The 21,681-nt window shown below is 41.2% G+C and overlaps 1 protein-coding gene across 1 annotated transcript; it reads right to left on the bottom strand.

The window, feature by feature from the left end:
* Nucleotides 1-2,693: 2,693 nt before the first annotated feature.
* SPACA1 (sperm acrosome associated 1) lies at nt 2,694-21,253 on the bottom strand. Its single transcript, XM_074864582.1, has 8 exons — nt 21,151-21,253; nt 19,475-19,562; nt 18,159-18,245; nt 11,396-11,496; nt 10,908-11,014; nt 10,264-10,399; nt 3,059-3,203; nt 2,694-2,784 (listed from the first exon to the last, which is right to left on the bottom strand). The coding sequence occupies exons 1-8, from the start codon at nt 21,251-21,253 to the stop codon at nt 2,694-2,696; spliced, it is 858 nt and encodes a 285-aa protein (XP_074720683.1).
* Between the last annotated feature and the right edge of the window lie 428 nt (nt 21,254-21,681).

Here is a 21,681-nt window from a genome sequence, read left to right as displayed (position 1 = left end):
ATTCATTCAAATTTATATTTAGGGTGGTTGTGTGATGGCTGCTTGGACAGAGTAATCTTAACTTCAGGAATTTGCTCACTTCTTGGAATTTCTGATTGCAGCTTCAACAACAGAACAGCCTGTTTACCCTATCTGTTGAGCAGCAAGGCACTATTCCATATTTTATGCTACAGTTTTTGTATCAAATTTTCTGGCAACTTTTTTTCCTATTTTGTAGATAGCTTTAAGGAGTTATAAAAGAACAAAAAAAGCAGAAGATAATCGTATTTTACAAAATGTAAGTCAATAAAGAACAAAACCTCCTTGATCTACCCTAAGGACCCCCACACTCACCAGTATGGATTAGTTCAGCTGTTTCTGAATTTCATTTTCTGAACTACTCTGCTTATGTATCTATTACTTTTTGCTGGATTTGCCAGCAGACCATGGAAATTTAAAACCCTCAAAATACCAACCCAAATATGACTGAAGGTTCTTTGCAAATGTTATTAAAGCGCAAAATGGTTGTATAATAATACACCTCTGCATCACTATGGAAAAGAATATTCTAGTTCCCTCTCTTTTTCTTTCAGTTATACTACACCCTAATTACAACGTGAAAGCAAGAGTTCAAAAGTCAATCGCAGAGCTGATGGCAGGGCTTCATATTTACCACACTTTCAGTGGAAATATTTTCCTGAGCAATAACAACTGGCTTTGGTCTATTTTTAAGCCCAGCATTCCAGATCTAACCCCAGACTCACCACAACACACTGTCTTTGATTTCACAGGATCAAAAACTCACCTTGAATGTGTAAGCTAGTTCTGAAAACTGCGGAATTGTTATTGTCTGCTTTTTCCTTCTCTATGCATTTTCTTCTTAATGTTGCAAGACTTGTAAGTTTGTCTGCCAAATGATATAAAATGACATAGCTAATGATAGTGTTACCAAAAATATCATTTCCATTTTAAAAAAAGATATTTTTATAGAATTAAGTGCACGTCATTTTTGAATATGATGTTTTATTTGCAAAAATGTAAATGATCTTTTCACTAAACAGCAAACAAAATGATGTATCTCTGAGAAATATGATAATGCTTTTTTAAGGATGTGCAGATGGTGCAGTTAGAACATCTGCAGCAACAGAGGATCTGAAGAGAACAGGAATTCTTTGAGAGGATGAGTTACTACCTCCAATCTATTTTTTTGCAATTTTTTAGCAATGTTCTGTACTGAGAAGCATTCTCTACCCTGGGGTGCTCAATATTTGGCCTCTTTTCAGAGCTTCTACTATACTCAAGAGAAAATCTTAATCATAAAATCTATTAAACTTTTTAACCAGTCCACAGTCCATTTTTCAACATGTCATCAGCTCAGGTTTTTTATTTGCATCAAACAATGTTTACTTACACAAACAGAAAGCACCTTCATAAACAAGATAGTCATGTAATGGAGGAAGGTTAGAGAAGGTCAGCAAGAATGGTCAGAGGTATGGTACGGTTTCAGGATGAACAATCACTAAATAATCTTGCACTTCTCAGTACAGAAAGAAAATAATCAGAGTCTAAAAGATATTAGAGGTCTAAAAGACAGTCCCTTTCAGGGAAAGGATAGTGTGGATTGACATGGCTCACTGCCTTTTCAAGAAGTAAGTTGTGACAAATGAAGCTAGCAGGAACTGGGTTCAAGCTGGACAAAAGATGTGGTTGCATTGTGGATCTCCTTGCCCTTGGACATTTTATGTGACAGAAGCTTACACAGGTACAAGCACACACTTAACAAAGCCATGGAAAAGAAAGCCATTCAAGATTGCTAACTGCTTAGAAATTGGATCTGGTTTAGAAAACCTGCAGCTGCCTGGAAGCTGGAGGAATACACATGAAAGATATCATACAGCCTTGTATTGTTTTTTTGCTCTTCCCTAGACGTCCTTCGTTTGTCCATTGATTTGATTACAGAGGTAGATGAATCCTTGGTCTCACCCTATGGGGCTACTCTCTTGTTCACATATTTTGGTCCCCTTGAAGGCAGAAATGGTTATGTGTGCAAATGTGCAGGTAACAATTTAATGAAACTTATGAAGCAACTTTCAATTATCTTCTCTACCATTACACATCTTTCCATGTGTCAAGAAGAAACTGGAGTATGGTGATTACATGGTAGGTGCTGTGCTTGAAGATTATTGAGGAGATAAAGAGCACTTTACAAAAAATGGTCTCTGCCTAGATTATATGTCTAGTTTCATCTAGTCTAGATTAACATCTTCACAAAATTAAGACATATCATACAAATACATCATTTTCAACATCCTCACAAAAATTGGGCTTTGGTTCTCCAGTTCAGAGGTGCTCAGACTATTAAATTACCTGATGAATGATGTCCACCGTAAAACAGAAGTGTTTTTACACATTTCACTTCCAGTCGAGTAATCCAAGACAGTGAATGAACTGTAGAAAGTACTTCTTAAAGCCAGTATTTCAAACATATTTTTATCTTCTTTATATCTATATATTAGACTATGTAGCCTAATTTTCTTTTTTCTAATTCTGTTCATTATGCAAGTCCTGGAAGGACTTAGGTACTTCATCCTCTGTGAGTGAGGGCTCTGCCACTTCTTGTATCATGGCCCATGCAGATGGTGAGAACACTGTAGCTGCAGGTGGAGGCTCCAATTCCTTGAAAGGCCAATGCAGACCCTGAGCAGGGGGGCTATTTATTCCATGTTACACAATGATCTTTTGTTGGCCTTCTTGTGTTGGTTGTCTTGCCCAGATTTTGATTTACAAATAGATTTTACAACAGCCCTGAAATGGAAAAAAGAATTAAACAAAAACGTAGCTTTAAGTAGGTTTACATATACTGCTCTGATTCATTTCCTTCCCATCCACAATCACCATTAACTGCTTTGTAAAGTACTTCTTTCCAATCTCCAGAAGCTTGTTCCTGTTTTCTCTACTGGCAACACAAATATTAAACTATAGAGAAACTTAAGTAGTTCACTCCAGGTCATGTTTGTCATCAGTAATACCATATTTTGATCAAATGAAGCATAAATCACATTGTATGGTATCCACCTACCAGTGAAGAATCATAAAGGTCATGGCAAGGATCACACCAATAGTCACAATAATTCCAGTTACCAGGCAAAAGACCAGAATGGCATCTGTTGTGGTTCTCCTTGATCGCCCTGTTTCTATTCTCCTTAATTTTTTCATTTGCATTTCTGAAGAAAAGAAATACAGGGTCATTATTATGTTCAAATTTTCAAATGAATAAGGCATTTAATCTGATGGACAGGACTGAAAAGGAGCAGGGCTTGATTATTTACTGTCTGACATCCTTCACAACCTTCAGGCATCAGCAAAAGTTAGAATAGTAACATTTTATAACTTCTTTGCAAAGGCAATTCTAACCAAGTAAGATGCAAAGAAATGGAGATCAAGGCATGTGGAGTGGGAAACAGGTCACTTAACAGCTGTGAAACACAAAGAACTTCAATTCCTAAAAACAAGCTAAAAAATAGAGGGAAAAGTATCTATTTGGTACATGTTAAGAATGACTAATGTAACAATATTTTTGCTTTAAGAAATGCTTTAATGTAAGATTTCAAGATGTGTCCACATAAGATATGTGAACGATAAAGACAGAAGAACTACCACAGACTGTCTGCCACTCAAGGCAGGCTGATTTCTTTGTTCTGTGTCTGGTACCAGGTGCTCCATCACCCAGAGCTGAAGCACCAAGGTACCACCACGCCACAGAAGAATTCTAACAATGGTAATGGCTGTAATAATGAAGCCAAAAGAGAGTATGCTAACAAAAGAACAGATTCAAGGACTTATGTGCTGCTTTTCAATGCCCTGTCTCTATCTAGGTCTGCAAAGCAGACCTTTATTTAAAGCAAATAACCACTGAGCATGGCAAGAGGTTGTTCTGCATGGCCCAGAAACGCATAGCGAGGAGCAGCTGCCTGAAGCTGAGAAGTGAAAAAAGTACCAAGGATATCAAGTAAAAATGCATTTTGTAATGCTGCAGCCTGTTCAACCATTCACATAAGGAAACTGAGGGCCCTGCCATTACTCAGGCTGTTTCTCTAAGACCAGACATACCAGTTAGGAGATGACTCTAACAAACAACCCACGAAGAGCAGAAAATGCTGAAGATGGTGGAGCAACTTCCCCCATCTGTTTTTTGACACTGGATAAAGAAACACCAAGAAACCAAACCCAGTCAACTTGTTCTGAAATTTAATTGACCTTATTTGTTCAGCCACATTCAACTAAATCAATGAATTGCCAGGCATCTTCCCAGATCCCTCCAGCTTTGACAATTTTACACAAGCCAACTCTAATTTCTCTTTCATTTTCCCTCATATAGTTTCTAAAACTATAAGGTGCTATCTCATTGCTGAGTGGTATGCAAAATTGATGTTCACACTGGTAAGAATTCTGTGTAGCAGAACAACTGCAGGAAAACCACTTCAATTTCTATTTCATTTCTACTTCTATATAAGGTCCTGTGCCACTGCCATCACTGTAGTATCTAAGCAACTCTTCCATCGCATCATTTGAGTTTCATTCTCCTGCATCACCGAATTTTCATTTTGATATTCTTAAACCATAGCTCATCTATAGGATTCTCCTGATCTTTCTGCAAGATACAGGACAGGTAAGAATGGTGAACTGGCTAAGAATATAACACACAGTAAGTCTGAATGCTGAGGTTTCCATACCGTGTAGAGCTACCTGCTTTTAGACCAACTCACTTCACTGACTGGACTGTGTCTTTTAGAATTACATGCAGTTGTGGGGCATAGAGGTTAAAGAAAATTATCTTTGATTTTGCAATTTCATTCACGTAATATATTTTTCTCTAGGAAAGATGTGAATTTATTGCTCCAGGAACACCTCTGTTTACAGGCTGTAACAGGAGCCTGCTGAACAGAAAAGTAAGTTTTACGTTATCCACTGCTAATATACTCAAGTTTTCTTCCTAGGCAAGAAATTCTTCCAATAGTCAAGAACCAGAACAGCCCAAGAGACAACCTGATAATACAGAGAGGATGCCTTCCAAGTAAACACACATGTTTAAAATGCAAGCAGGAAGGAAACAGAAAAGTAGCTTTCCAATAAGCTGGTTTACAATGAGAAAAGACTGATTCACATCAGGTGCACTTTTAAGCCCCTGACTGCACTCAGGCAGGGGCTTAAAGTTCAGGCAACACTCCCAATCAGTCTGTGAGAATTTTGCCACAGTTGGAATATGCCTTAAAACCACCTTCAGCTTACAGTTAAGGTTATAAAGATGTATTTACACCAACTTTAAACAAAAAAAAAAAAGTTCACTTAGCTTAGTAAAAGTAGGAAGAACAATTCTGTTGTGAAACATGTGAAGTCTAGTTCAATCACTTTCAACTTGAAGTCTACAGCCCACTGTGGGTCTGTAGACTACTTCACTATAAAGAATGATAAAGAAAATCACTATCATATATATTCCACAATTCCATTGTAAAAAAAATCCTAAAATTGTGTACACCTCAACTGAAATTTTCTAGGATTCTACAAACAAAAACCAGATTGGTAGCATACCTGATAGTTTCAAGTAGATTGTCTCCAACCCTACTGAAAGTTTGGCATTCTCACTTTACCTGTTGATTATTTATATTCATCTTAACTAAAAAAGGAATGCACTAAATGCAAGGGTGGGATACTGCAGATAGATTGTAGGCACTGTTGGATCTAATCTATGAAGATCCATTTATTTGTGCAAGTCCAAACAAGGCAAGAAGGAAGGAAAAGAAGGAATGCTCAGATTTAATATTTAGCTTCCACCAGAGCTTGCTGATTTGAGGCCAGCCCTGTGGCAGAAATCCCAGAGTGTGCTGGTCATGGCTCACAGAAGCCTTTCCAACAGCTCAAATGGTGCAAGCACCACACCAGTCCCTATCTGCTATTCGTGTCATCAGAACAACAGGACCTTAGAAAGTTACTGCTTTCTTATTTGGGCCGAAAGAGATACATCACATACCTCCCTCACACCCAGCACCAGAGCAGGATAGCAGCACATACTCTGCTGTGGTGTGGCCCAGCAACTATATTTGCTTTGTATACCACAGTTTAACAAAGCTGCTTTGATTTCTATGTGGTGCATCTCCGGTCTGTCCTCTGCCTTCATGGAACCCTCTCCCCTTTAATTTGTTTAAATCCAAATGCATTCAGAAATATCTGTTGTCACTGTTAGCATTTGATTCCAGAAAATAACAGCAACACAAATTCCGTCTCTACTCTTCAGTCATTTCTTCAGTAAGAAACAGATTCATAATAATGTAAATCTCATATACATCAAGAAAGTGGAACACCTGCTTTTTCAGCACCATTTCTGTCCAAAGGAAACCCACTACTTCTGCCAGCAGCACTGTTCCTCTTCATCCTCCTCTTCCCCTGGGTTCTTGAGCTGGAGTTCCTCCTAGACCATGATGTACAGCAGTGCTCCATCTACAAGCAGACACTCAACCAATTGTTTATACAGTCCAGCAGCCAACAGTTCTTTCAACCAGTTTTCAGATCCAGAAAGTATGTATCAGTTTGGCAGAGAGGGATGAGATTTTGCCTCTGCAGAGTGTTTTTTTCCCCTTAATATAATGGTGATGCATAGCTTTTTTGTTTCCCTTCTAGATTATCTATAAGCCTTTTCCTATGTATTAAAAATAGATGGATGGATATATGCTAATGGGAGAGCAGGATTATATACACACAGAGGAGATCCAGGCTGTTAATTTTGGGTACTGGGATTCCCCATTTCATTTCTGTGCGAATGCAAGGGCAACATGGTCATGCTGATGACATGTTTGTACAGTAGCTGGTTACAGAGTGTGACTTTTCCCTCTCAAGGAAGCTCTGGCACTAAAGTCATCAGCAGGAAATGAACTGAAGAGAGATGGGGGCTAGAATGGCCTCAGAGACACAGAAACACTATTGCCTCCATCTTCTCCACAGAAGTGCCACCAGACACACACCCCAACTCACTCTCTCGCTCATGAGAAGCGTGGAGCTTGAAGCACAGCTGGGATCTCAGTAGGCTGACACCCTTCACATAGCATCCTAATGAGGATCATTCTCTGCTCTTGCATTCCTCCCTTGCAGATTCCTCCCTCCTCACAGGACTATTATTAGTAAATATGAATAAACCTCCTTTCAGCGCCTAAGTCTTCATGAAATAGTGAACAACACAACAGGCAAGAGTGTGAAACAACACCCTTCAGTGTTTCAGGGTAGTGATTTAGTAAAAAGGACATACAGAAATGTCAGTTACTAAAAGACGGGATTTTCCTTGCAGAGATCCCAATGATTTTTGATGAAGTTGAAATACTTTTTTCTTCCCTGTTATGTTTCTCTTGATATAAAAGCCAAAGAGAACCCATACGTCTGAGCAGTTCTGAAAACAAAAGAGCCAAATTACTAAAGACTACTCACTTATGCAAAAAGGTCATTACGACTGTTCATCAAAAGGTCACAGAGAAGTGCAGTGATCACTGGCAAAGGACACATGGAAGTTCTCCATGCATAATTTAAAATTAACTCATACAAAGTTTTGCCACATGGCAAATACACACAAATTCCTGTGAGGTTTTACCTGCCCTTTTGCAACATGTATTCCCTTCCTCCCACCTCACATGCCTCAAAATCTGAAGCAGAAAGTGTCATGCTATGTATTTTCAAGTGGTGGCTTTGGATCCAGGCTTGCAGACTGTGTTGCTGAATCTGGCCACTGCTGTTCATGTCGGTAAAACATCAGAGCACTGGAAAGAGGAGGAAGGATGAGATAAAAGCAAACACATTCGTCCCTTATCTGCTGCATGGATAATTTTTAGCTCTGTTGATGACTTCAAAGGTTTCTCTCTAGGAAAGTGTCAAGAAGAAAGGCCAGCCATGGAGCAAACACATTTCCACTTCCCCTGCCCCATCCTGTAGCGCTGGCATTAAGAAAGGAGGAATAGTGAAAGGAGTGATCTAGGTGATGAGAAAGACAAAATAAACAAATTTAAGCTTATTGACTTGAGTGAGGCAGAGAGGTGGTCAGAATCGCCTCAGCTGAATTAAAAAAAAAGTAATTTAGGAGGTAATAGAGAGGATGCACTCTTTTCCTTGTCCATTCAGCTGGTTCAAATACACCTCTCAAAAATTATACGAGACCCTCTCTCTCCCCACAGATGGTTTGGCCTGTTGTACCAGGTGCCGGTGCCCAGGCACCCTGCAGGGGTGGTCACTGTGAGGAGACGCCAGGGCTGCCCCGAGCCGGACATGACCAACTGACCCGCCAGGGCGGGGGCTGGCCCACCACACCCACCCAACTTGCGCTGACTAGAAATCTCTGTGGTCAGTTTTGGATGCTGGAAAAAATCCAGTTCAGTGCTGTAGATTCAGACTTAGATTTTCTGGAGTAGGTAGAGAAACCATCTTGCTTGACAGGGGTGATAAACTTGTCTCAAATTCCCCAACCCTCATTTCAAAAAGTCTTTTAAAGAGGAACTGGGAAAGGCCACATTGTACCATGGGCAGAAATGTTATTCCCTTCCAGAGTCTGAACAACACAGCATGTCATGCTCCCAGAGAACAGAGCAGCTCTGCAAAATACAAGGCAGCAGCTAAGAGAATCTACATCCAAACACAAGGAGTCTTGCCACTATCAGAGGATCTTTTTCATTTCCTCCTGATCCTGCTGGAAAAGTAAAATCTTCTGATCTGGCTAGACTTCTGACCATCCACAGAGAGCAAAACTAGATCTGTATGATGAAAGTCCTGGTACATTCTCAACCAAAACTTCAGCTGATGACTTCTTCTATGTACCTAATCAAGAGTTAATAATTTCTGAAGTCCAAACAATGTCACTCCTGGGGAAGCAAAGCCCAGAAACTCCTTTGGGCATCTACACACCTCTGTACAACGTCAAAGGATGCTGATCTGGCACTAAGCAGAACCACCCATTCCTTTTAAGCTACTTAATAAACCTTAGAGTTTATCTTCCCCAGATTTCTGTATAGTCATAAATACTTTCTGAATCAATAAATCTCAATCCTTGTTCTCAGTGGGTATGTCTGTTGGGCGGGTTTCATCTGACCACTTTTCACTAAGACTACTCAGTCACAGCTTAAACACAAGTGTGTGAGTCGTCCTATTGATGACTCACCGACTCAAGTCAATGGGACCATTTGCATGCTTAAACCTAAAACAGATTATGTGCTCTGCTAATTCAGGTCTCAGAAAGGAAGCTTCCTCTGTACAAAAAGGAATGTCGAGACTGAATAGTGGGAGAGGGGAAAAAAAAAGCTTTGGGTGTTTTGTGACTGCCAGATGGATTTAGAAAATGAATAAACAAATTTCATGTTACTGTACAATGGCAGAAAGGATCTCTCAATAGAGATACAGGAAATAGCCTATTTTACTGAAGAGAGAGGGGGGAAAAGCAGGATTCCCAGACCAGTTTTACCTAGGTAAACAACATGTAAGGGAGAAGCATGGGGAGGGGTATCTCCAAGGATTTCTTTCTTTCTAGTCACCCATAATTTATTTCTTTTCTAGTCTGCCATGTAAGACCTGAATCCTCATTATTTCAGGAAAAACTTTAAATTTTGATGAGCAAGGCACTTTCACCCTTTCTCTGATTAGGAAAGGTAAGTTTCTGTGTGGCTGTTCTCACGGTTTAAGAAAATTAGCACACTGCTACCCTTCCTGATGAAGTCAGCAAAAATCCCATTAGCAGAGGAGGTGAAAAAGACAGTACTGGGGAACTGTTTTATGATGTATTCTTTTTAATGTTAAACTTTGCTAAATCCATTGTGTATAAGCAAATTCCAGATGGCCACTAAAAGAAAAACCCAAAAGGTTGTTTTCTTGCTGCAGTATTGAAGTGGAAAGGAGACTTAACTGCAGAACCCATGCTGCTGGTGCTACATGGCTTAGTGAGGTGAAGAGAAATCTATGTTAACAGACCTAGGTGCAGTAAAAAATAAGCAGGTAAGAGGAAAACCTTCTTATCTTAGCTTGAATTTTTACAAAGGATAAACAAAATACTCATTCCTACCACAAGGCACGTCTTCACTCCCATTCTGTCATTTCCTTTTATAGGTCTCTCTTACTGGTCTGCTTTTCATGACAGTCATTACCACAGCACACAAGCTTCTGCCTATATACCACTGGTGACATGCAATCTTACGAAGATTGAGTACCACATAAAAAACACAAGGCCATATCACTAGAAGACTGTAAGAGTCTCTATGAGCTTACTGGTTTTTGCGTAGACTCTGCATTTTACAGAGGCAATTATATTTCCGTTTTCTTGAGTTCCACACTGGAAAGTAACTGAATGGGTATCTCTGCAAACTTTCATAATAGCTGAATCATCAGGAAGAATGTGTGTGGTCTAGCCGTATATAAAAGTAAAAAAAAAAAAAAAAAAAAAAAGGGGGGTTGTATTTTTTCTAATAGATCTGCAAAGACAAGTTGCATTGTGTCAGATGCACAGAAAAGTGCTTATTCTACTCCCGACAGCTTTCAACCTGCCAGGACCTCTTGGCCCCTGGGAACATTTCTCCCATCTCTTCAGCACCTCCTACTTGAACAACTGGGAAGGGCAACGTGGTTGTGACTTGCTGACATGTATGCACTCACTAGCCACTACGCCACATTTTTCTGAAATAACAGTAAACATCACTCTCCCAAACTATTGTTTCCCTCACATAAACAGGAAATTGAACCTGCATAAAGGGGCTAAGCCATGCAAGCCCTCATATTATCAACTCGCCAGTGACAAATCAGGGCTTATGTGCATTGTAACAGCAAAGGAAATAATCTACCTAGAAGTCTGTACAATTCAGATGGAACATGTGGTAAATACATGCAGTATGCAATTCTTCTGCTCAGTTACTCACCTTGTTTGGAATGAACATCTTCCAAACATATTTAAATCGATTTTCAGGAGGTATATAAATACAAGGCATCTTCACACAGGCAAGGCCCTCAGAAATTGGTATTCCCCCCTACAGGAGGAATTTTTAATAGGTACATCATCAACTATATGAAACATCTCTGTATAGATCATAAAGTTCATAATTCATCAAACCACAGCATGTTACTTGGAAATCATTCTTGCCCTTAAAATTACTTAAAATACTTTTTGCTTGGTCTAATGTCTGGAACGAAGCACATAGCAGAAAAATGGTGTTTTACAGGGACTTGAAATCAAGCACACATCAGTACAGAAATGAGATCTGAAACATTACTGGATTGCTTAACAGGGTAATTGGAAGGTGGAATGCAATCACTTCATTCCACTTCCACCACACGAACAGAGAATAAGGATGTTTCCTCTGAATCAACTTATTTGCTCTAGATTACTGTATCACAGTGTTCCACTTACATCCACAGTCTACTGGCCCCCGGCATTCCTCCACACGGACAATACATTTTGCTTCAGTCCCAGGGCATCCACTGGTTAACAGAACTTCTTGAAGGCAAATCCTTTGGGGGGGGGGGGGGGGGGGGGGGGGGGGGCGGTGGTGGAAATATTTTACTCTGCATTTCTTCCTTTCTTTCATACTCTGTTTTGCTTTCTCCTTCTCTATCCTGGATGTTAATATGATGTATCTACCAAATACCAGGCAAAACAGATCTTCTCAGAGTGCCTGCTAAAGCTATCCATGTTGGTATCTAAGATTTCAAGATAACATCTACTTCTGTCAGCCTCTGCACCCTAGGGAGTCAGATCCTTGGAATCATCATGTGTCAGAAAGAGGGTTGAAAATTAATTCAAAACTTTTCTTACAGAAAAAGTATTTGAAAATAAACTAATATATGTTCTGCAAAACAGGTTATTCACTTTAAATTTGAAAGCATTCAGGCTCCTGGCCTTTAAAAGCTCGAATCAGATGGCACAGAGAATATTGTACAGACTGCCAACTCGGTCTGCCTCCAATCTTGTGACTGTCTGAGTGTCTTCAACTCCCACCAAGGTCAAAAGACGCTGAAGGCACTAAAAACCTCCTAGTACTGGGACTGGGGAGTCTGAAGTTACCTAACAGTGACTGACAGTGAGTGACACAGGAATACCACCACCAGCCTCCAAAATGAAGACTCTCCAAGCATTAGCTCGTGGTCAGTAACACAGGGCTTCTTGTGACAAACCGGTAAAATCGTGTTGACCATCAGGACTCCACCTGCAACATAGAGGGTCCTACTGAAGCAAAGAACAGGAGGTAACCTATCACTAAGGTACAAAGTTAAGGAAAATTCCTACACAACATTCAAGGAAACCAGAAAATGTTCGCTCTCACTATCAGGATTTCAGTGGGAACATCCTCATTTTAACAATTATGAACAAATTCGAAACAAGTGCTATAATTGTTTTTGCCAAAAAGTGTGTACACGGTTCATTGGAATGACATAGCTTGTGGGGGAGGCACGAATAATATGTTTAGGCCCAGTAAACACTGAAGGTTTTGCCATTTTTCCAGAAGCATTTTTCTTACTAATAGGCATGGAAAAAGGAGAGTTAATCCTCCCTTGCAGTAGAATAATAAATAAGAAATTGGCTTGAATATTGGATTTATGATGCATCTGCCTTCCTTAAATGAGTATTATATAAACCAATGGAGTTCAGAGTATTTCAGAGATGTCATGTAACGCATGAAACAGAACTTCAAGTGACAGAGGGAGACAACACCACTTTCTGAAAATGACACAAAACGAGGATTGTTCTCCGCTCCAGAGAATGTTTCATCTCACGGATGCAGAGACAGAGGTGTAAATGGCAGTGAACTGACACTTTTATTAAAGCATTCCTCTTTCTTCAATGCCATGTAGGTTTTTTAGCTAACAAAAAAGACAGGAAACTTATGAAAAGCCAAAAGATGAAATCCGGGTGCTGGACTAACTGTGGTCACATTCATCAGGAAAAATCTCACCATGCCTTACCTATGGGAACATTAACATTTGGGAAGTATATCATACTCAAAGGGTTGATGAAAAAAGCTCTTTTAGATCTGCAAGTTCTTTTGGTACTCCTTCCCTCTTTCTTTTGGACAGCTTTTTCTTTCATTCCCATGTTTCCTTTACCCACCTCTTCTTAATAGCTGTCAGTACTGATGAAATTAATCTACTGAGATACTCTAACAAATGAAGTCCTAACTTCAACAAGCCATACAAGTTAACCTAACAGAAAACTAGTCACAATGCGGTAAAATAAATTACCTAAATGAAATTCAATCTAGAGAAATGTAAATTAATAGACTGGGGGAGGGGTGGTGAAGAGGGATGACCCACAAAGAACTGAATACTTAGCAACACAAAAACAGCAGTTACTAGAGAAATCTAGAGGTAAGAGAGGCCAAAACAATTAGACCACAAAGAGACTAAGGCAAAACATGGTGGGATGTCTCCCATGACTGGAGTGCGCCAATTGATGGCTACAAGCTCTTTAGAAGGGATAGACAAGGAAGGAGAGGCGGTGGGGTGGCGCTGTATGTTAGGGACTCTTATGATTGCTTCGAGCACAAGTATAGTGAAGACAGGGTGGAGTGTCTTGGTGTTAGAATCAGGGGGAAGACCAACAGGGCAGATGTCATAGTGGGAGTCTACTATAGGCCACCCACCCAGGACAGAGAGGTGGATGAAATATTCTATAGGTACTCAGGAGAAATCTCACGATCGCTTGCCCTTGTTCTTGTGGGAGACTTTAACTTCCCAGACATCTGCTGGAAATACAACACAGCAGAGTGGGACCAGTCCCGGAGATTCCTGGAATGTGTGGCAGATAAATTCCTGACACAGCTGGTGAGCAAACCGACCATAGAAGGTGCCCTGCTGAACCTCCTCTTTGTGAACAGAGAAGGACTGGTGGATGATGTGGCGGTTGAAGGCCGACTAGGGCACAGCGATCATGAATAGAGTTCTCTATTCTTAGAGAGGCCAGGAGAGGGGGCAGCAGAACTGCCATCCTGGACTTCCAAAGAGCTGACTTTGTCTTGTTTAGGCACCTGCTTGACAGAATCCCTTGGGAGACAGTCCTGAAGGCTATAGGGGTCCAGGAAGGCTGGGAACTTTTTAAGAAGAAAGTCTTAATGGCACAGGAACAGGCTGTCCCCAGGTGCTGTAAGAGAAGCTGGCACCAGAGAAGACCACCCTGGCTAAACAGGGAGCTTTGGCTGCAACTCAGGGAGAAAAGGAGAGTTTATGACCTTTGGAAGAAGGGGCTAGCCACTCACAATGATTACAAAGATGCTGTGAGGCTATGCAGGGTGGAAATCAGGAGGTCTAAAGCCCAGCTAGAAATTAATCTGGCTTCAGCAATCAAGGATAACAAGTATGTCAACAACAAAAGAAAGACCAGGGAGAGCCTCCATCCCCTGCTAGATGCAGGAGGAAACATGGCAACGAGTGATGAGGAAAAGGCTGAGGTGCTTAATGCCTTCTTTGCCTCAGTCTTTAATAACAAGACTAGTTGTACTGAGGGAATCCAGCCTCCTCAGCCAGAAGACAGAGACTGGGAGAATGACCCCCCTGAAATCCAGGAGGAGATAGTCAGTGACCTACTGCATCACATAGACAGACACAAGTCTATGGGACCGGATGGGATACACCCGAGGGTGCTGAAGGAGCTGGCTGGGGTGCTCACCAAGCCGCTTTCCATCATTTACCAGCAGTCCTGGCTGACCGGGGAGGTCCCGACAGATTGGAAACTGGCCAATGTGATGCCCATACATAAGAAGGGTCGAAAGGATGATCTGGGAAATTACAGGCCTGTCAGCTGGACTTTGGTGCCCACGAAGCCGATGGAGCAGCTCATCCAGAGTACCATCACACAGCACATGTGGGACAACCAGATGATCAGGCCCAGTCAGCATGGGTTTATGAAAGGCAGGTCCTGCTTGACAAACCTGATCTCCTTCTACAACAGGGTGACCTGCTTATTGGATGAGGGAAAGGCTGTGGACTTTGTCTACCTTGACTTTAGTAAGGTCTTTGACACCATTTCCCACAGCATTCTCCTGGCGAAACTGACTGCTCGAGGCTTGGATGATCACACGCTTTGCTGGGTAAAAAACTGGTTGGATGGCAGGGCCCAAACAGTTGTGGTTAATGGAGTTAAATCTGGTTGGCAGCCGGTCACGAGTGGTGTCCCGAAGGGCTCGGTTTTGGGGCCACTCCTGTTTAACATCTTTATTGATGATCTAGACGAGGGGATCGAGTGCACCCTCAGTAAGTTTGCAGATGACACCACGTTGGGTGGGAGTGTTGATCTGCTCGAGGGTAGGGAGGCTCTGCAGAGAGATCTGGACAGGCTGGAGCGATGGGCTAAGGCCAACTGGATGAGCTTCAATAAGGCCAAATGCCGGGTGCTGCACTTGGGCCACAACAACCCCCAGCAGCACTACAGGCTTGGGGAGGAGTGGCTGGAGAGCTGCCAGTCAGAGAGGGACCTGGGGGTGTTGATCGACAGCCGGCTGAACATGAGCCAGCAGTGTGCCCAGGTGGCCAAGGAGACCAATGGTATCCTGGCTTGCATCAGAAATAGCGTGGCCAGCAGGGACAGGGAAGTGATCTTACCCCTGTACTCAGCACTGGTGAGGCCGCACCTCGATTACTGTGTTCAGTTTTGGGCCCCTCACTACAAAAAAGGACATTGAATTACTCGAGCGTGTCCAGAGAAGGGCAACGAAGCTGGTGAAGGGTCTGGAGCACATGTCGTACGAGGAGCGGCTGAGGGAACTGGGGTTGTTTAGTCTGGAGAAGAGGAGGCTGAGGGGAGACCTCATTGCCCTCTACAACTACCTGAAAGGAGATTGCAAAGAGCTGGGGATGAGTCTCTTTAACGAAGTAACAAGCGATAGGACAAGAGAGAATGGCCTCAAGTTGCACCAGGGAAGGTTTAGACTGGATGTCAGGAAGTATTTCTTTACAGAACGGGTTGTTAGGCGTTGGAATGGGCTGCCCAGGGCAGTGGTGGAGTCCCCATCCCTGGAGGTGTTTAACAGTCGGGCTGACATAGCACTTAGGGATGTGGTGTAGTTGGGAACTGTCAGTGTTAGGTTAATGGTTGGACTAGATGATCTTCAAGTCTTTCCCAACCTTGACGATTCTGTGATTCTGTGAAAATTGAGGCAGGTATGACAAGACATCATTAGCATATATTTTAATTATGCTTTAATGACTCTGTAAACCTGGACTATGACTAGAGGAGCAAGGAATCTGAGCCACAGCATTACTGGGGAAAAATTAAGAACATTGAGTCAGTTCAGAAAGCAAGAAATATGAATAGTTAGACAGATGAATCTACGGAATAAGAAGGACTATGAAGGAGACAAAGAGCTTACAGCTTTACTGGAAGAACCAAGAAGCTACCTTGCAATCTTTCAACAGACAAACATGCCATGCATTGAACAGCCCAGACTAGAATGAAGGCTACAAACATGATCTGAACTCCAGATATGAGATGATGCCTTTTTTCTTTTTTGTTAGATCTTCCCTTTCCTGATTCTTCGCTAAGATTATATAATTTTCAGAATTAAAGGCGTTAAACATTTCATATTTGGTCTGGCTGGGATGGAATTAACTTTCCCCATAGCAGCCCTCATAGTGTTGTGCACTGTATTTGTAGCTGGAACGGTGTTGATAACACAACGATGTTTTGGCTACTGCTGAGCAGTGCTCCCACAGCATCAAGGCTGTCTCTTCACACTCTCCCCAAAGACATGTAAGGCTGAGGGTGGGCAAGAGGCTGGAAGGGGACACATCTGGGACAGCTGACCCAAACTGACCAAAGGGATATTCCATACTATATGATGTCTTGCTCAGCAATAAATGATAAGAGAAGGGGGGAACATTTTTATTAAGGCGATTTTCTTCCAAAGAAACTGAGACCCTACTTCCCAGAAAGTGGCTGGACATCACCTGCTGATGGGAAGTAGAGAATAATTTTGTTTGTTTCCTTTGCTTCTGTTCACAGCCTTTGCTTTTCTTTATTAACCTGCCTTTATGTCGACACATGACTTTTTCATTTTATTTTCTCCCCTGTCCCACTGAGGAGGGGAGTGATAGAGCGGCTTGATAGAGCGGCTTGGTGGGCACCTGGAGTCCAGCCAAGGTTAACCCCCCACAACATTAACTCTGAGGGACCAAAGGTAAAACTGAGACAAAATTTAGTGAAATTCCCTAAAAATATGGAACATTTGAGACATCTGCTAGAGGGATGGGACATAAGGAGCAGTTTCTTAGTATCAAAAAGATGTGTGCATCAGAGCAACTGAGGTTATTAAGAGTATGGGGATACATATATGGCATGGAACATATAAGCAGATTTGAAATTATGAAGAGTAAAAGTATGTAGAACAAAAAAAAACCCCAACCTTCTAAACCCATTAATGTCCTAAGATGTGGTAAAGGAGGGAATCAAGGAAGTTCTATCACTGAAAATGTGAAAAACTGACTGGAAAAAAGCAAAAGGCATACTCTAGAAAACATCAGATCGATGAGGGCAAAAACTTGCCTCTCTTTTTTCTGTGGTCTTACAAGAAGCTGAATTTGTTCAGAAAAAAATTAATAGCATTTCTGATTCAAGACTGCTTCCTAAGCAATATAATTACCACCTCACAGCCGTTTCTATCATCACCCCAAACGAAGAGATGTCTTCTTAAGGCTCATCTCATTTTTCCTCTTTCCTTTCCTACTCCAGAATGATACCTCTCTTCTCCATCGCACAATTTATAAATTGTATAAATGTGGAATACAGAACAGGCAACTGCAGGCAAGCAATTTTTTGGCAATATTGTATGTGGGAAGACATCTGTGAGAAGCATCAGAAGATCTTTCATCTTCTGAACATCTCACAGATGTTCACAAATAGCGAAAATTGTTACTTTGGGGAAGGCAGCTCATGTGCCAATAAACGTAGGGAACTGGTTTAAAATAGGAGCTTGCAGGCTGTGAAATTAATAAAACAACAGATCTGACCTAAACTCCTAATGACAATCAGCCTGATTGTTTTTGTTAATTATAGTTATTGGCAATTGAAATCAATGAGAGGTGAACGAGGGCAAGCAAATTACAACTGCTAAATTGCTAGAGTTAGCACTTTTTTTTTTTTTCCAAAACAAATGACAATATGTTTTATTCATCTGCTTTGCTACTTACCACATGTAACAGTGCATACTCCAAATTCTACTTCCGTGGACACAGTGGCATTCAGACCTGAACACAAGTCTAGAGTTACATCTCTAATACAATGACAAGGGTGGAAATGCCCAATTAACAGGAAACTCACTCCTTGAAATCTTTACTACTTTTTAGTTGAAATGTGAAATTTGCGAACTTTTGCTTTCACTGATTAGACCAGAAAAACAAGACATTTATGAAAAAAATTTATAATAAAATCCAGTGTGACTAGCATTCATGTTTAAACCTTAAGATGATTCTTTAAAAGCAAAAAAATGTATTTTTCTTATAAAGCAGGCTATGATGTTAAATTAGTCTACTGAATGCTCTGGGAAGTGCAGTGTCTAGGTTCTATGCAAATTATAGGTTTTCCCTGAAAAGAGTTAAGAAAAAATTTCATTAAACAATATTCAGTTAACTCATTTCCTTGTTCTTTCTGGCTAACATACGCCTTCCCACATGATTGTTTTCCCCATCACACTTCAAGGTCAGGTTTAGACAGCCAGCACAAAGATGAGTCAACCAGGTACAGTATTTTAATTAGGTACTGGGGTTTTAATCACTGTGATTGGGTTCCTTCCATTTTTTAATGGTACTTTGAGGTTACAGAATGGGTTTCACAGAATGTACAAAAGCAAAAGGTTCTCGTCTCCATCTGGGATTCAAATCTGGATTATATCTTTTTTTCCTAATAGCATGCAATTTGAATGTTTGTTTATAAGGATACTGAGATAGAGTAACTGTTCCATAGAGAAACTAACTTAGCAAAGGTCCTTTAGAAATTATTCATTAAATAAGCAATAGGTCTTTTCAATTCTTCCAAATGCAAAGAGAAAGTCACTATGACTGTTTTTACAAGTCTACACTGCCAGTCTCGCCTACGCAGATTATTTTTTTCTGATAACAAATACTTACCAATGTAAAGTTTGCTTTCACTGTCTCTCAGTTTTTTATATTCAAGATTTATGTTTACGAAATGTTATTTCTGTGCAGCAATGCAAGTTTATATATCACTTCTTGCTACTAAATCTCTGAGTAACATTTACATTTTTCACACACTATCCAAAACTTTAAATTTCTCAGGTTGAAAGGAATGGATCCATTTCTCTTGCAGTCAGTGATATACAAATATAAAACCTTTATCCCTCCATTGTAAAGGATTTACACTACAGCAGCATGGTGCATTCTCCACAACAATACACTGATACTGAACTCCTCTTCCCAACATTATAAATGAGCCATCAAAATCTTATTCTTCTGTTATCTCTGTCTCTGTGGTTTTGACATTTACTTCAGCTCGTCAGTACAGTCTTCTAGCGTATGCACCACAATCCTTAAACAATAATTTAACTGTCCAGTTGAATGATAAAAAATCCAACCTTAGCCAAAACATAAGGAAAAAAATGGTAAGATTAAAATCCTATGAAAACAGAGACAACCTTTAAAAGAGCTAGTGCATCCTCAAACTCTATCTCTAATGAGCCTTGAAAAATAACAACTTCTTTAGAAGATGGTCCCCACCATGGACATCCTATCATGTTCCCCTTAGCTTCTTTTAAATTAATGGGGCAGTCATTCAACGGTCTTTCTAACAACAACTACCACAGTATAGCAGAGAGGAGGAGGAGATAAGGATCCTGTCTGCAGTCTAAACACAGCCCTGTTTAAAAATACCTGTTTTCACTTGGTACAAGGTGAGCTGCACTGTTCGCTTGTGCAGAATAAATGTAAACATGCAAAAACGAATGGGAGGGAGGGCTAGGACAGCTTCAGATGATGTAACTTCTCAACTCAATAGATTTTTGACAATTCATATCAGCTTATGGTAAGCCCCAAACCTCTACCCTGAAAGCAGGCATTACTGTAATTCAATTTTGAGGTGACAAGCTGAGTGTAGCCACAGAAGGGTATTATCACATCTGAAAGGAGAAGCTGCCATTTCCCATCCAGACACAAATTTTTTAAAAAAGACAAAAAGCTTTAGAAGCAAGAAACAAAAAGACACAAAACTTCACATATTACTAATAGAAGGTTGAGGGACTTTTCTAACCAATGAAAGCAAACTGATCCTAATTATAGGTGACGGTATCAACCATGGTACTCTTTCAGGATGCTTCTGGCTTCAGGAGCACCACAACATGCAACATGGCTCTTTTGTCAGACTCATAATGATGAACTGCCTATAGCTCTAAATAAAAAAGATACTGTATTTTCTAAGTAGTAATCCTCCAAATAAACCTTTAAACACATCTAAACATTAAAAGCTGATTGGTTCTAAATTAACAAGTTAATCAGGAATCACCAATCCTGACTTTGATTTAATGATTTATTTTTTTTTTAAAAAAAAAGTAACACAAAGAAACTTTAAGGGAAACAGGATCAGATTCATCGATAATCCTCTGGATAATGTAACACTTTTTACATGAATGTTATGAACCTTCCATGCTAATACCACAATACAGAGTTTTGTATTGCTTCCTTTACTTGCATTTCCTCCATACATTTTAAATGAACCAAAATGTTAAGAAAGCTTCGGGTAAGAAACTACGGATCTTTCTACTTATATAAGATGGCTGGTTCCAGTTGCATCAGGTTCAGATAAAAATATAGTGTCAGTCCTATGCAAAAAGAGTTATGTATATAGCTCCCATTAGCATTAATAGGAGTTATATATGTAAATCCCACACATGCTGAGATAAGAATGTGCTAAGGAACTGCATTTACATTCCTGTCAGGGGGCTGCAATTAGTACCAGCGCAGCAAAGGCAGTCTGTATTCCTCTCTACATTTGGAAGCCTTGTAAAACCTATGTAGAACAGAAATCTTTGCCATTATACACCATTTTAATTACCAGCCACAGCGCAGCGCACTTGCAGAATATTCTGATGAACACTTAAAAAGCACACAGAAGTCCTGCTAAAGCTGCCAACGGGTGTCATGGCCTTGAACCCCAGGAGAACTCGCTACCTCCTGAGCTGGGTGCATCATTCCTGTCAAGTACTGAGGCTTTAGTATTTGTGGGGTCCTGAGGGTGAAAGTGCGGGCGGGAGGCGGGGCAGCACTGCCCCATCCCCGAAGAGAGACCCCACGGGGCACCTAAGGGGTCGCAGGTTTCCCAGGTCGGAAATCTCTCCACGGGCAACTGACTTTGCGCTTGACAACACATCAGCTGTGAACCTGCGCGGCTCGTCGCTCGACGACAGACGGAGGGGGTTTGCACGTATCCGACTCTCGGTAGCCCACACTTTTGGCTACTAGAGTGACGAGCAGAACTGGAGCTTTCCCCGTCTCCCCGGCCTCCCCCTGCGGGAGGGCCCCTGTGCTGCCGCACGGCTTAATAAAGCACTGGATACGCTCCGACACCCTCCCACCGCCTGCATATGACACCCGGGAGGGATCGCTCCATCCCGGCGGGGATTACGCCGTGCTCGGGACCACGACCCCGGCCGGCCCCGCAAACAGCGGCTCTGCCACGCCAGCCCTGGTCTGCCGGCTGCC

The sequence above is a fragment of the Strix uralensis genome, chromosome 3 (assembly GCF_047716275.1).
Source record: "Strix uralensis isolate ZFMK-TIS-50842 chromosome 3, bStrUra1, whole genome shotgun sequence".
Taxonomy (NCBI): domain Eukaryota; kingdom Metazoa; phylum Chordata; class Aves; order Strigiformes; family Strigidae; genus Strix; species Strix uralensis.
This window is presented reverse-complemented; position numbering and strand designations above follow the sequence as displayed.